Here is a 14,216-nt window from a genome sequence, read left to right on the forward strand (position 1 = left end):
CAAAGCCAGAGCTTAATATTCTTTGAGATAACAGCAGTAGATGTACCACCATCTGGTTTCCTCAATGTAACAGTTTTTCTCTATAGGTCAGTGCACCAAGGGGTGTTTAACAAGGATGAGTATGAGTAGGAGTTTTACAAGTGTTATTATCTTTTCTAGGGTTGTGGGCACTCAGACCTTTGGTAAAGAAATATTAATAGCAGATAGAAGCAGGTAATGGCCTCTTACTCTGCTGCAATTGTTCCTTCTTATCATTTCAATAACTAAATAATAGTTGTACTTTGCAAAGGGTTGTATATACGTACTAAGTATTTGCCATTCAAAGTATTTTGCCTAGCTATACTTCTAGAATACTAAACTTAAAGTTAGTATAACTATCAGCATCCAGTGGTATTTTTCCACTATGTAGTGCCAGCAGCCTGTGATTTGTGGTGTAGAGATGTCTTTCCTGAAGTAGTACTTTTGATTCTAATAGGTCTTCCTGCATTTGTCTTCCATGCCGCTTGCTTTTAGGAAACCTGCGAAATTTTGGTATGCACAATATAATATGTCAAGGAATTCCACTTCTTCCTTACCAAAGAAAAGTACCTTCTGCTGTTTGTTAATTCTGAGTCTGCAACCTGATGATTTCAATTGAAAACCCAGTTATTGTATTATGAGAAACACTACATAATCTTCCTTCATCCACCTTTTCAAATCACCTCTCCCTCTCCTCCCCTCCCCTCCCTTCTTTTTTTCCTTTTCTAGTAAGCCCTGATGTTTGCTTTTCTAAATGCTGCTGAGCATTGCTTCTTAGTGGAAGTGGTTTGTGTAAAGCTGTCTATCATAAGTCTCTTTGCAGAGCAGTGAGTCAGTCAGAAATAATCACTGTGTATTTAAAGCTAGGTCTGTTTTTCTCCACATATGGCAGTTTACATCAGTATTGCATTTCATCTACTCAATGGCTCAGTTTCATACAGTTGTTCTGCAGTACTTTGCAGTCAGTTTTTGTTGATTTTGAGTTATTCAGCATACTGTAATAAGCAAACTTCACTCTTTACCATCTTTTCCGGATCATTTATTAATGTGCTGAATAGCCCAGGGCCTAGCACAGATCCGTGGGGAACTTCTGGCCACAATTTCCTCTAAAAAACTAATTATTTTCTCATGTTCTTTATTTCCTGCCCCTACTCAATTATTTATTCATGTCAAGATTTCTGTTATTGCAAGGCAGCTTACTATCCTTAAGAGCCTTTAGGCTTGTCAAAGTGGTTTGAAAATCCAAGTAGGCTTTATCAATTGCTTTATCAACCTGTCTGCATGGCACTGTCAAAGACTTCTAATGAAGTAGTAAGGTCTGGATTCCCCCCATGGTAGCAACTCTGGCTTGTTGAAGTATGTCATACCTCCTTATACACCCACTGCTTGCTCTCTAGTGCAATTTCCATCAATTTATCCAGTGGTGCAGATTAGACTCATTAACTAGATGAAATGTACTGCAAAGGATTTCTGTCTGCATTGGTTACAACTAATTTCTTAATGGATGTAGCAAAAGATCTCCTCTTTGAGGTCATTCTGAGGGGTTAAGGGATGGAGCATACCACTTCTCACTGCACATCCTTTAGCCAGCAAAGTGATCTTGGATAAAGATAGTAGCAGCCTTCTCCGGTGTTTCATCTCACCTCCATAATATGTGAGGTCGTTGGGTCACAAGACTGAACAAGAAATTCTTGGTTCAATGGCAGTGTAAAGACTTGTCAGCATATACTGAGACTGCATTCATAGTATCAGACAAAATATTTATTGAGCAGTTAATACCTAGTTGGTATAAAAACCAGTTTGACCACTAGACTTTATGACAGAAACTTGACTCAGAATTCTGAGTTAATATTTGTAGTGTGTTCCACTTCTAGGAAGGGCAACTGCTGAAAAAACGCTGGATTATGGAAAATCTCTAGAATCAGAGAGTATTCTGAGTTGGAAGGGACCCACAAGGATCATCGAGTCCAACTTCTAAGTGAATGGCCCATACAGGGATCGAACCCACAGCCTTGGCATTTTTAGCACCATATACTCTTATTATTAAAAATGAGCAGCTGTATTCAGTGAGAAAGCAGAGGTTCATCAAAAGGAAGTTACTTAAGTGTGCTCTGGTGGACACTTGCCTCATTAGCTGGTGGATGATAATAGACTGTAATTTCACCTCTTAACTTACTTGGTGCTATATCCCGCGTATAGAAGACCCTTGAGACTACAAGTTGTCTGTGCAGTTCCTCAGCGTGAAAGAAGATCCTGGGGATGCCCCCACATTTCAAAAGGAGCAGCCCTGTCAGGGAATTGGGATCCTGCAGGACAGCGTGGGCATGGGAATGCTGCAGTGAACCTGACTGCCCTGAGAGCATCCTCCTGCTATGCTAGCACTGTATATCCATCTTTGCTTTTCAGGTGCAGACAAACCCTAAAGATTTCTCCTGAGATGTTGCTGTACAGGAGCTCCATCTAGTGCTGACATTATTTCTTATTCTGATTCCCTAAGGCAGCAGAATAAATATACTGATACGGAGGCAGCCAATTTAGGAAGCTGAATTTGCAAGTGCTAGCCTGCTTTCCAGAACGCAAAGGGATCCTGCATAACATATGGAAAGTGAGCCAGAAATTAGTGTTCGAGGTTATTTTTGTGCTATGCTGGTACCACTGAGATGCAAAAGGGAATTCTTCGCTATATTTATGCCTCTGGGAGTTGGTTGGTTGATGAATAGGCATATTAATAACATAGTAGATAAGTATAGTAGTGCTCAGTGATACATTAAATCACCAGATACAGCGAAAGACCACCCTTAAAGCACAACGTGTACAGGTTTAAAAATTCAGCCAAGGAGGGGGGAAGAAAGAAAAAAAACCCCTAGATAATTTTTTGCCATTCAAAGTAATACATGCTGTCTGTATTGAGGTATCACCAAACACGAAGGGTGTGTTGTACAAAGGATGAAAATAGAAATGAATACTGAGTGAAAAGAGCATGAAAGATTTACTGAACAGGACTGGTAATGTTTATTGTCAGATTTGTTCCAGCAGGCTTGGATCCAACAATGATTTCTGAGTGATTTCTTTCAAGCACACAGTTAAATTGTGATTCCCATTAGAGTTAAGCAGGAAGATAATTCTTTGGAGAAAGGAATGATTGCCTGCTCTAATGGACTCATGATTCCAAGACATCTTAGCAAACGAAAACAAATATACAGGCATTAGATAAACAGCAATTGGCACATTTATTTCTATTCAAAGAGAACTGTTAATATCTGAGGTCACCTGTATTTTGAAAGCATTTAGAAACTATTTGTAATTGCTAATGTGTAACAAATGAATGTGGGAAATATTTTCTCAATTTTAAATAGGTAGAAGTGCTTCTAACGCCTTAAAAATCAAAAGGAAATAGTGATCTCATCACTAATATGTGGAAGCATTCTACTAGAATTAGAGTCACTAAAGGCAAGAATATTTGATTTTTTGGATCATTTATTCTATGCTTGTCGTATAAATATTTAATAGGCATATCCAAATACAGCCAATAGTGTTTTGGAAGCACATCCAATTCTCAGCTGCTTCTGTCAGTTATTGGGGCATCCATGCAGACCTCTGCAGTTCATATCATCTATATTAGCACTGAACTTATCAGGAGTTGTTATATTCACATTGTGGTTTTGCTATATCATAAAGCGATCTGTTGTGATTTGTTTATTCACTAAAGTGTAGATACTGAGCCATAAATATCAGGCAAGTCAGGCTGGTTGGTTGTCCACCAAGACTAGTGCTCGCTTTGGGTCTATTCATCTTATCTCTGAAATGTCTTCTAGGTTCATCAGGCTTTCTTTTTAACTCTGGAAACGTTGGGTCTTCTGCCAAAATCTACTGGTAGCTCAAAAAATATGAGCTTCTCTTTTGGGGAGGGAAAAGGAAAAAGTGGATAATATTCTAGGGGTTAGCAAGGAAGGAACAGTAACCACAGATGTCTGCCACTTCAGATCTGTTTACATCCCTTCTGAATATTTGTTTGTGCTTCTCATCTCAAAAAAATAGAAAAACCCACTCAAAAAAACCCAATCACCCCCAACAAAAACCAAAACCCTTGATAATAATATTTTTGTGAAATCCCATATTCACAATCTCTCATTTGTTTCTCTCTCAGATTTGCTGGTTTGATGTTACCTTCTCAGTAGCCCTACTGGCTGTAAAAGTTGCTAGCTAACTTAACTGTGTTTTATTAATTTAACTGAATTTTTTTCATTCTGGGCTGCTTATCCCAGATTTTGCAGGCCAGTCAACATTCTCAGTGCCACTTTTTGGCAATCCCCGTATCATACAAGACTCTCACTGGAGACTATATGACATAGGTTTTTCCCTATCTTCACTACAGTAATGAAATGTATGTTACGAGACTCAGAGCTAGAAAGCAAAATAGAATTATTTTTTTTCAGAATTAAGAGTTTTGTTCTTTCTTCCTCTGTGATGTTGTGACTGAATAGTTTTTGATGCTTTTTACTGAAGTGCACATGCTGTGAGAAAGTCAGGTCAACAAATCAGCTTTTGGAAGTTTCTGCTTTTATTGTTATAATATACTCACCTGCAAGGCAGTCTCTGATGGCAGCAACTACATCAGTGGTGATCACTGTATTTTTGTGGAAGAAATGCATTGACTTTAAGGGAAACAGAGCCCACTAGTTTTACTTATCAATATTAACATTAACATTAACATTACATAACAAATGGAAGTTAAACTGATGATAGAATGGATTGCTCTATGTGCACCCACATAAAGTCTTTGATGCTGTGGCAGTTGTTAGTAAGGTAGTTTGGCCCAGAGCTAACAAAATTTCTCCTGAAGATTAAGCAACCATCAGCAAAAGGTATTGTTGCCTTTTTTTTACCTCTTTCTTCTTTCAAACCTCTCTTGTGAATACCAGATCTTCCAATTTGTATTTCATGCACAGTCCCTGATGGACTGTGATAGATGGACACATACAATAGGATATGTTTTCAGAAAGACTTCTATGGAGATATATAAATATAAATATGTTGGAAAGGTCATGACTTACATTGCTTAAATTGTTTGTTTCATTTACATGTGTAGAGTGTTTTATTTCTGTAGAGACTAACAGAAATACTCTCATTTAAATTCAGGAAAGTTATTTCCCTTGAAAACAGCCCTGAGTCACTGATCAAACTAGTTTTGAATAACTCAGTAACATATTTATGTAATACCATTCAGTAGGACAACTTGGAATTAAACTTAAAACCTTAAAATTGAGGTATTAAGAGCCTTCATTTGAAGAGGGTTGTTTCTTATTGCTGTTTCTTAGTCTCTGTTTACATTTAAGTCCTTAGACAAGAATAGTCAATGACGTTGTCAAGAAGAAACAGCAGAATACCTCAGCACAGGATTCCCCAATATTCTCAACTTGAGGTGCACCTACATCTTATCTCCATCTCATACTGCCACAGAGCTTTTTAGCATATTATCCAGCTAATGGAAGAGCAGATTTAGCAGCTGAAAACTGAGGGTCTAGAAGGAAGGGAACATAGTTGTGTTAGGACACAGTGTTCCTGAGAAACCTACCTATTGCTTGTGTTAGGTATTTACCAACACAGCATTTCTAAGTGGAGACCAGATCATGCTTCTTCCATCCCTGCTAATGTCCTTACAGCACTGTGCACTTTCTTTCTTGCTGCCTCTTTGAGTTCACTGTTCATCACCGCACAGTGGCCTGACTGCACAAGCAAAGGTGAAACTTTTGGTGAGTCCCAACCTGCCAGCTGCTGGTTCATGCTCCTCTTCCACTTTCAGGTGCATGATGTTCTTCCTAGAATATTATGTTAAAGCTGCCTCATAGGAATAGGTGTTACATGCACACACATTTATGAATGGAGTCTCATAAATGTATGAAACACCACCATTTTCTCTTCCTTCAGCAACACATTTAAGCAGCGATGGCTGGACTTGCGTTTGGTTGACTTCTACCACTGGCAGGCCCCTTGGGGTTAGCACAGGGTCTTGTAGGTGCCATGTGGGAACCCCAGCATTTACTATCCCCTTGACTTCCCCTCTGCATTTTGTACTTGGCTGGCAGATGGTCTGATGCGCACCGGGGGATGCTCAGCTGGCACCATCCTGCAATGGGTCTCTGCAGCAGAACAGCCAGGCACGCTCTGTTTCCCTGCCTTGCACCAGTGTCAGCTGCATTTTGCCCTATCTTGGTCTTGGCAGCTGGGTTTGGGCTGGCCACAGGCTACAGTGGTACTGGGAGATGTATCGGCTTGCTATGGAGTTACCAAGGTTGGTACAGATGATTCATGAAGCGAAAGGTGTGTAAACACCTGAACACAGCATAGAAGAAGAGTGAGAACAGCCTGTGCAGGTAATGAAGAACGCTGTTCCCAGCAGTAAAACCAAGCACATATTTTGACTCAGGCAAGCCTGAAGGACTGTGTGCTGATAAGAACAGAGCATGACAACTCATCAGCGGAGGATCCTGCACCCTACTGAGAGGACCATGACATCAAGGGTACAGCATGGTACACCTGCCATTTCTTTCCCTGGTAGCTCACCATGAAAGACTTGGGGCCTGTGCAGGTGAGTGCATTCCAGGCAAACGTGTTTTCCAGATGAAGAAATGCAAACAGGGAGCAGCAGTCTCACCTGAGACATACAAGGTTCGTAAGGGCAGGATTCATAAGCAATGGATGATTTCATAATGACAGTGGACTCCTAAAGTGTATAAAAGCTCTATCCAAAACCCAGCTTTTTTGCCAGATAGCTGTAAGCAAGGGGTTTGACAAACTGATAGGTGGGGTCTGCTGTTCTCTCTGTTGCACAAGAGAGATCCTTTACAGACTTCTTCAGCACAGACCGTTGTACTTGTGGGTTTGTGGGTGTGAGAGTGTGAGTGAATGAAAGCTGTGAGAGAATGCCTGTGAGTGGGTAAAATCCACCTGCGTTGAGATTGGATGCAGTAAATCTATCTTGGGTTTTTGCAAGCCCTTGGATTTAGTTTTGCTCGATTAGTTCCTTGTTGAAGAAGATGCTATTACATTCCTCCAAGTTCAGTCTGCATAAGGTTACCTGTGGCTTCTTTTCATTGCCCCTGGTCCTTGATAACACAGGGCAGGGTATACATTACATCATACAACCACAATGCTCCAGAACTCTAACCATCACGTAGGATAATGACCTTCAGGAGATTTAAGAGGACAAATATACCTAAATTAGTAATCAAAACATTGACCCACTGTAGGCTGACTCTGTGTGATTCTCAGTTTTTCATAACCTACAGACCATGGGTGAGCTGTGTCCCCTTTCCAATTACTACATCAGTGAGCAGCACAAAACAGCAAGAACTGATAAGAAAAACGTAACACTTTTAGCTGGGACTCATAGGAACACAGCATAACAATTTGCTGTGCCTTTCACAGCATACTCTGTGCTGTACTGCCAGGGAGAAATGTACAGATCCTTAAATAAAGTAACTAGTAGATAATGTCTCAGATGATAGTCCTATAAATAGATGTCTGTCCTGGTTTATGACTTGAAATTTAATTTCTTGCACTCTCTGCAACTAATTGCCGTGTAGAAAAGCCTCATGCCCCACTTCCAAGTTTTCTTAAAGTCATCTATTTCCATGGTTAACTTTTAAATAATTATCTATTCCTGTAATGAAATCTGCAGTGGATTTTTTGTCATCTTTCAGTGAGAACCTCATCTTTGTTCCTGTATATGCATGAAATGTTGGGGGAGCAAATTGCATTTCTCACTGTGATTGACTCCTGTGAAGTTATTTGGCTAGGTACCAGCTTGAGGCCCTAAATATTTGTTGGAATCAAATTCTATTTAGATTTGCAATTCATGAACCTAATTTTATTGCAGTTTTAGAAAAAATTATTCATGTGAAATTAATATATACAGTCTACCCAGTCATAAATGTTGCTGCACAATAAGAGTGAAATGTTGGCATAAAGCATTATGATTAACTTTAAAATTATAATTATTTTCTTCTTTTAATAACTTACATTAATTTTTTTTAATTTGATTTCTGGTTATTAAGAGCATGTAGATTGCATTCAAGTCTTTTCCTCAAGTCTTTTCCTCAGAGAGAATGCTAAAGTATTTAATTGTTTTTTTGTTTTAAAGCTGAGATTCTCACTAATTCCTCTGGCTGCAATATATAGGGCATGAAATAGAATACCAGATAACTGCAGGATTTCTGGCAAAGGTCACAACAGTTAAATGCATGTGGCATTAAGGAAACTCTTGAGAGGCAAAGCTAGGAGGCACAATGAAAAGTGAGAAGCTTTATTCTACTTTAGCCAAACCAGATTACAAGAAGGGCATGAGGGAGGACGAAGGAAATACAAGCCTGTTAGTCTAAAATCAGTACCTGGAAAAATTATGGAGAGGATCATACTGGGTTCTATTGAAAAGCATATAAAGGACAAGGCAATCATCATTTTTTTGCTGGCAGCCTATTCACTGTTACACACCTGATGTCTGTATTTTACTTCCAGCCAGTGTCAAACTAAAACACAAAACCTGGTTTTGCCTTTGTTGTGAAATTATGTTGTTTCAGTCCATCAAATTAGGCCAGTGTATCCATTATAATTGATCAAATGATAGTGGTATATTTCTAGGATTCAGCTATTAAACTAATAAAAGAGTGAGATTAAAAAAAAAAAGTTATTTTTGGGGGGGTTTGTTTGTTTGTTTGTTTTAATTAAAAGGCTGAGGATATTCTTACCAATCAGGGATATTAGAGCTGATCTACCACAACATTGGAACAAGGTTATTGCTTGATGTGCATCCTGGTTTGGTTTTGAACACTCTTGGCTTCTGTGTTAAGGTGAAAGGCCCTCCATCAGTAAGGTTGGATGGAGCTGCAGTGTTGCAGTATAGAGGGTCAGGGCACATTTTGTGACTTTGTATATGCTGCACAGGGACACACAAAGTAGACTGAGAGGGTTGCCATGGCCTCTGTTGTTCCCATTTCTTCCTCACCTGGGTGATAGATGTTTTCATTAGAGCCAATTCAGCTGAATGTATCTCACGGTTGGAAAAAGCTACTTGTTTAATTTTTATTTTGATTTAGGCTCTTAATTTCATCCCTTTTCGTCTTTCAGAGTACCTGTTCTGTTCTTTGAAAGTAATTGTAATTTTTCTAAAAAGTTTGCTGGCCTTAGTAAATTAAACCACATGCAGAATGCTGAATTCTTTTATTATGTCTTATGAACTACCCCTTCAGTGTGTTCTTCATTTTCCCTTTTTGTCTTGAAAGTATTAGAAGTCAATTCACAGTGGTATTAATTTTAATGCTATTAAAAAGTTCAGGCCTTGAAGTCTTACTGTGCCAAAAAGAAAAATATTGGATTTTTTTCTGAACTTTTGTGGTCTGGGATTCCATGTGTCACAGTTCCTGTCCTCCAGAGAAAAGTACAGTTTGTGTCATGTCAGTGGAACTCAATAATAAAAGGTGAGTGAAGATGAATTGGCTCCTGCCAACATATGCAATCAAGAGTCTTTAATTTTCTTCTGTATAGAGAAGAAAAATTATTTTCTATAATTTAAAGGCAGCTTTTGTGGTTTTGTCTGAGTGCTAATATTTGATTTATTCTTCACTGACATCACCACGATCCTAATTCAATATCTGAGCATTAATTCTATGCCAGTGTAAGACAGGTCTTTTCTACATCCCAAAGCAATTAATCCTGCATTCATGGTCAGTTGTCCTCAGATCTGCTCCATAAAGCCATCCATCATAAATACCAGCATGAGAAAAGCCCAACATCTTCCTTGTACTAGGCAATAGGTGAAAATAAGAGGAAGTGTAAACGAATGCCATAAACCATGACAATATGCACCAGGAGAAGCTACTGGGCAGTAGCACAGCCACAGGGATGAGCTGGCAGAGCTGTCAGCCAGACTTGACCAGAGAGCCCAGTGGTGAAAGCAGCCATCCAGGAAGCAGGGCCCTGAGCTAGGGAAGTTTGAACACCCCATCTGGGTTTTCTAGGCAACACCGCATATGCAGGAATGTAGGGTATTCTCAACAAAAGTGCATCTCATTGAAGTAGGGAAAATGTGGCCTCAATTGCCATCAGAGGTGCAGCAAGAACAATAGATCCTTTCTGTAGAGCACTCAGCTGGGAGGAGAGAGATTTCTTGTTCCCAAAGTTTTCTGTTAGTCCATGATTGTCTAATCTAAAATAGAAAAAGAGATCTATATCATCTTACTGAGGCCTGGATTTTTGCCTTAGGTACCTACATGAACGAAATGTTTTTGATAGCGAGAAGCTTTTTAGTCAAGCAGATAAAGCATGGAAAAGAGGCATTGCTAAGAAAGTAAAGATAAATAAGTGTGGGCCGAAAGCAAGAAGAGAGCAGTAGATTCTTTGTTCTTGAGTCCAAGGGCTTTCAAGAGCAGTGTTTTGTAGGAAATAAGATTAAATGAGGGACGATCAGAATGCCTCCGCTGCCTCTAAAATAGCCTAGCCTTAAAACAGGTCAGATTGTCAGTTGGATTTAGTGGGGCTGTTACAGCTGTAAATGCATCTACTTTTTAGGATTGACTTCCAAGTATTATACAGAAAATAATTTAGTAGACTCTTGTAACAAGAAAGATGTTTTCTTCTTCAAAAGTTACCTTTTGCTTCACACCCTTTTGCCTTCTCTTCCCCTGAGAAATAAAGCATCCTATTGCAGCGAGCAGTGCTTGCATTCCCCTTGGGTGCTTTGCCATACCCAGCTCTGCACGAAGTAACTGCAAATTGTTGTCAGGATGACAGAAGTAGCTGTGCCTGCATCCAGCTAAGTCTGAAATGAGTCCTTGAACTGTAAGAAAAAGAGGAGCAGAATGCTGTGCCTTGGGGAGAATATCCCACTGTGCCCTGTGTGGATATATGTGGAGAATGTTTTGCCTAGGTAGAGTAGTGCTATTCCCAGAGGAATCTCTGACTCACCTCCATTCTATGCTACAGGGGAAGCTGACAGTTAAATGGGGAAAATGGATTACAGCTGTGGATTCCCCTGAAGATGACGTTTTCTGTTAATGGATTTGTTGGGAGTAGGTACCGCTCAAAATTTTGGCAGGCTACATATCTCAATTCTACTGTATAGTTCGTGGTTACTAATAGCAAAGATCAAGAAAATAGTGCTGGAAGGAACTGGGTTGACATAGATCTACTCAGGTTTTTCATCTTACAGGACCAAAAGAAGGGGACTGGAAACCATTGGAAAAGATGGTTTTAAATGTCTTCAAACAAGTTCCTTCTCTCACAAGTCCTGGAAGTGGTATACAGTGTTGTGTCTCCAAGAACTGTAAGGAAGCTGCAAGGAGAACAAAAACACAGCAAATAGCAAAAGCCATTCAATTGAGTCATGACTAAGAACCTGCCATGGAAAACCATAAAGCTTTGTAGAGGGGGTTGGGATCTTGAACCTTGAAAAAGAGAATGGAAATATCCTACAAACCCAATTTTTAAGTCTTCTGGAAGACTGATATGACACCTAGGGCTCAATATTAATCTAAGTCACTGTTTAGATTGCTTATATTAGATGTGATATAATTGTAAATAATGTTGCAACCTGCCATATCACAGTCATGATGTGGTTGTCTGATATTTCCAAATGAGTGATCATAACTGAAGGTACAGCTAGCTGATGGGGCAGAGCAAAAGAAGAAAAAACTTCTTTCATTATGGGGCTCCCAGTCTCGAATATACAGCTACTTTTGCATGTGTAAAAGTCAATGCAATATTTGAAAATGCTCATGGATGCTAAAACTGGAATCGTTCTTACCAAGAGAATCTTTCACCATTTTATTAGCTCAGGCAGAAAATCTATTTACCCTGGGTAATACTGTAATAGATAAAGCTGAAAACCTGACTGGAAGATGAATATCTCTCAAGTATAAAAATCTTCCAATATAAGATAAATCTGAGTTAAACAAAATTTGACACAATGGACAGAGCAACCAGGTCTGGTGAGGATTAAGGCAAAGAGAATAATGGAAATAGTTTTCACTGCTGCTTCAAATACGTAATAACCAAAAGACCATCTCATTTCTTGGGATTTAGAATGGATACCATGCAAAATAATGAAATAAGCATTGCTTGGTTCATTGCAGGAATTGTGTCCCTGATCTCCCTGGCTGTCCTGTCCTACGAGCGCTACAGCACTCTCACCCTGTGCAACAAGCGCAGCGATGACTACCGGAAGGCACTGCTGGCAGTTGGAGGTTCATGGATTTATTCCCTGATCTGGACTGTGCCACCTCTGATCGGTTGGAGCAGTTATGGGGTAGAAGGTGCAGGTACAAGCTGTTCAGTACGCTGGTCCTCAGAGTCAGCTGAGTCCACATCCTATATCATCTGTCTCTTCATATTCTGCTTGGTCGTCCCTGTGATGGTCATGATGTACTGCTACGGTCGCCTCCTTTATGCAGTTAAACAGGTAAGCAATTGTGTGCTATCTGTAGTGCAAACTGCTCTGAGGCATCTGTTGCATTTCTCTTTTATCAAATTTGGACGTACTTATGACAGAGAGCAAATCAGCAAACCAAAATGAAATTGAAAAGACCACAGAAAGCCTCAAGGAAGGTGCGTGAGGTCTTAAATCCTTTTAATTCTCATGAAGCTTCAGTCAAAACAACCAGATAAGATCCATATAGATACTGATTTTGTGATTGGTAATACTGTGTTCTATGAAAACCAGCATATCAGAGTGAAGGTTGCATTTGTAATGAAGCAAATGCATATGTTTACCTGTTTATAAATAAGACATCCATACAAATATTTCTTCTTGGTTTTGGATTATGACAGTTTAATAATTTCTGCTTCCTAATCTGTGGAATCTCAACTCTACAGTAATGCAGTTCTACTGTGGTTTACAGAGTTAGCCGTAAATCAAAATAAAGGATTAGCTTCTCCTTGTGATTCTAGGCCACATTTCAAAGCCTCCTTGTAACTACAACCACCATTACTGCTACTCCTCCTCCTACTACAATGGTGGTTCTCACAGTGGCTTAAGGTGCAATGCAGATATTCCAAAATGAATGTTCCGGAAGACCCTGCCAGGGGTGTGGTATTATGAAGCGTGAATACTCTTGGTACAGCAATGAAATGGTTTAATGATGAATGATGAGAGAGGAATGAATGTATAGGTGTTCTCTAAAAAGCAGTTCTCTAAAATGATCAGATGAATTAACTGAAAGTGGTAAATGGGAAAAAAAAAAGGCATCAGATCTCTGAATAGAGGTTCTTGTACAGAATTAAATTGAATGTAGTTTGCTTTTGATTAGTCATAAGGAATTAAGGTTGCTTCTTTTATGCGATTTGTCAAAACTTTGAGAACACTTAAAGCCCAAATGGGAAATCTTTTCCTGGTTGAGTGCTGAGTGGGCCAGTAAAATCCCTTTGATAAGAATCATACATTAGTATTCCTCTTAATGGTGTGCAATATTAAGATGGAAAAAAATCTCCTTTGATTGTAAACCATTAAAGTGAAGTTGCAGTTCATATCTGATTCCTGGGCAGCAGTTTCGTTTCCCACCACCTTAAAGAAAGGGGCAGGATCTTGGAACATGTGATACTAATAATATGGAGAAGATACACCTTACTTAAAATTTTGTCTCTTCTTTCCTTCAGCCCTCACTGCCCTTCCTGACAACAAGAATCACCCACAACATACAAATACTTGTATGGATAAAGCTTCTGTAACATGTACTTTACCTTCTAGTGCTGAGGCTGAGAATAACTTGTGTTGTTCTAGTCACTTTTTTAAAATTTAAATTCAGTTGTATTAAAAGTAGTCATAATCTCACTGATCTGCTGTGAAAAACATGCTGAGGGAATAAAGTATCACAGAAGCGATATATGCACTCTGTAGCCATTTTTTATTTAGACATGAAGACTGCGTAGACTAGATGGAAGGTTAGGTCGATTGATTAATCAATAATTTTGAAAGGAAGCAAAAATCATGGGAGAACGAATAGCATCTTCCACAATCCTCTCTCCTCCATCCTCCTTGTGCCTTCCAGAATGACCAGTGAGCTTCTGGGGTGCTGAGGTTAGAGGATCCTGAGAAATTTTGTAAATGGTGGAAGTGAAAGAGAATCAAACCTAATCTTGTATAACCTGTTGGAGAGACAGGCCTTAGGGAACTAACTCTTGTTAAATGCAAAGGAACTCTAGTGAGG

At 39.3% G+C, this 14,216-nt stretch overlaps 1 protein-coding gene across 1 annotated transcript in view; it reads left to right on the forward strand.

Annotated features, from left to right (window-relative positions):
• The window catches only part of LOC135410081 (pinopsin-like), a 79,592-nt gene that overhangs the window by 18,358 nt on the left and 47,018 nt on the right, over positions 1-14,216 (forward strand). The window contains exon 3 of the mRNA XM_064646382.1: positions 12,147-12,472. Within this exon, the coding sequence (XP_064502452.1) occupies positions 12,147-12,472 (326 nt within the window). The remainder of the gene's footprint in view (positions 1-12,146; positions 12,473-14,216) is intronic.

This window comes from Pseudopipra pipra, chromosome 2, assembly GCF_036250125.1.
Source record: "Pseudopipra pipra isolate bDixPip1 chromosome 2, bDixPip1.hap1, whole genome shotgun sequence".
Taxonomy (NCBI): domain Eukaryota; kingdom Metazoa; phylum Chordata; class Aves; order Passeriformes; family Pipridae; genus Pseudopipra; species Pseudopipra pipra.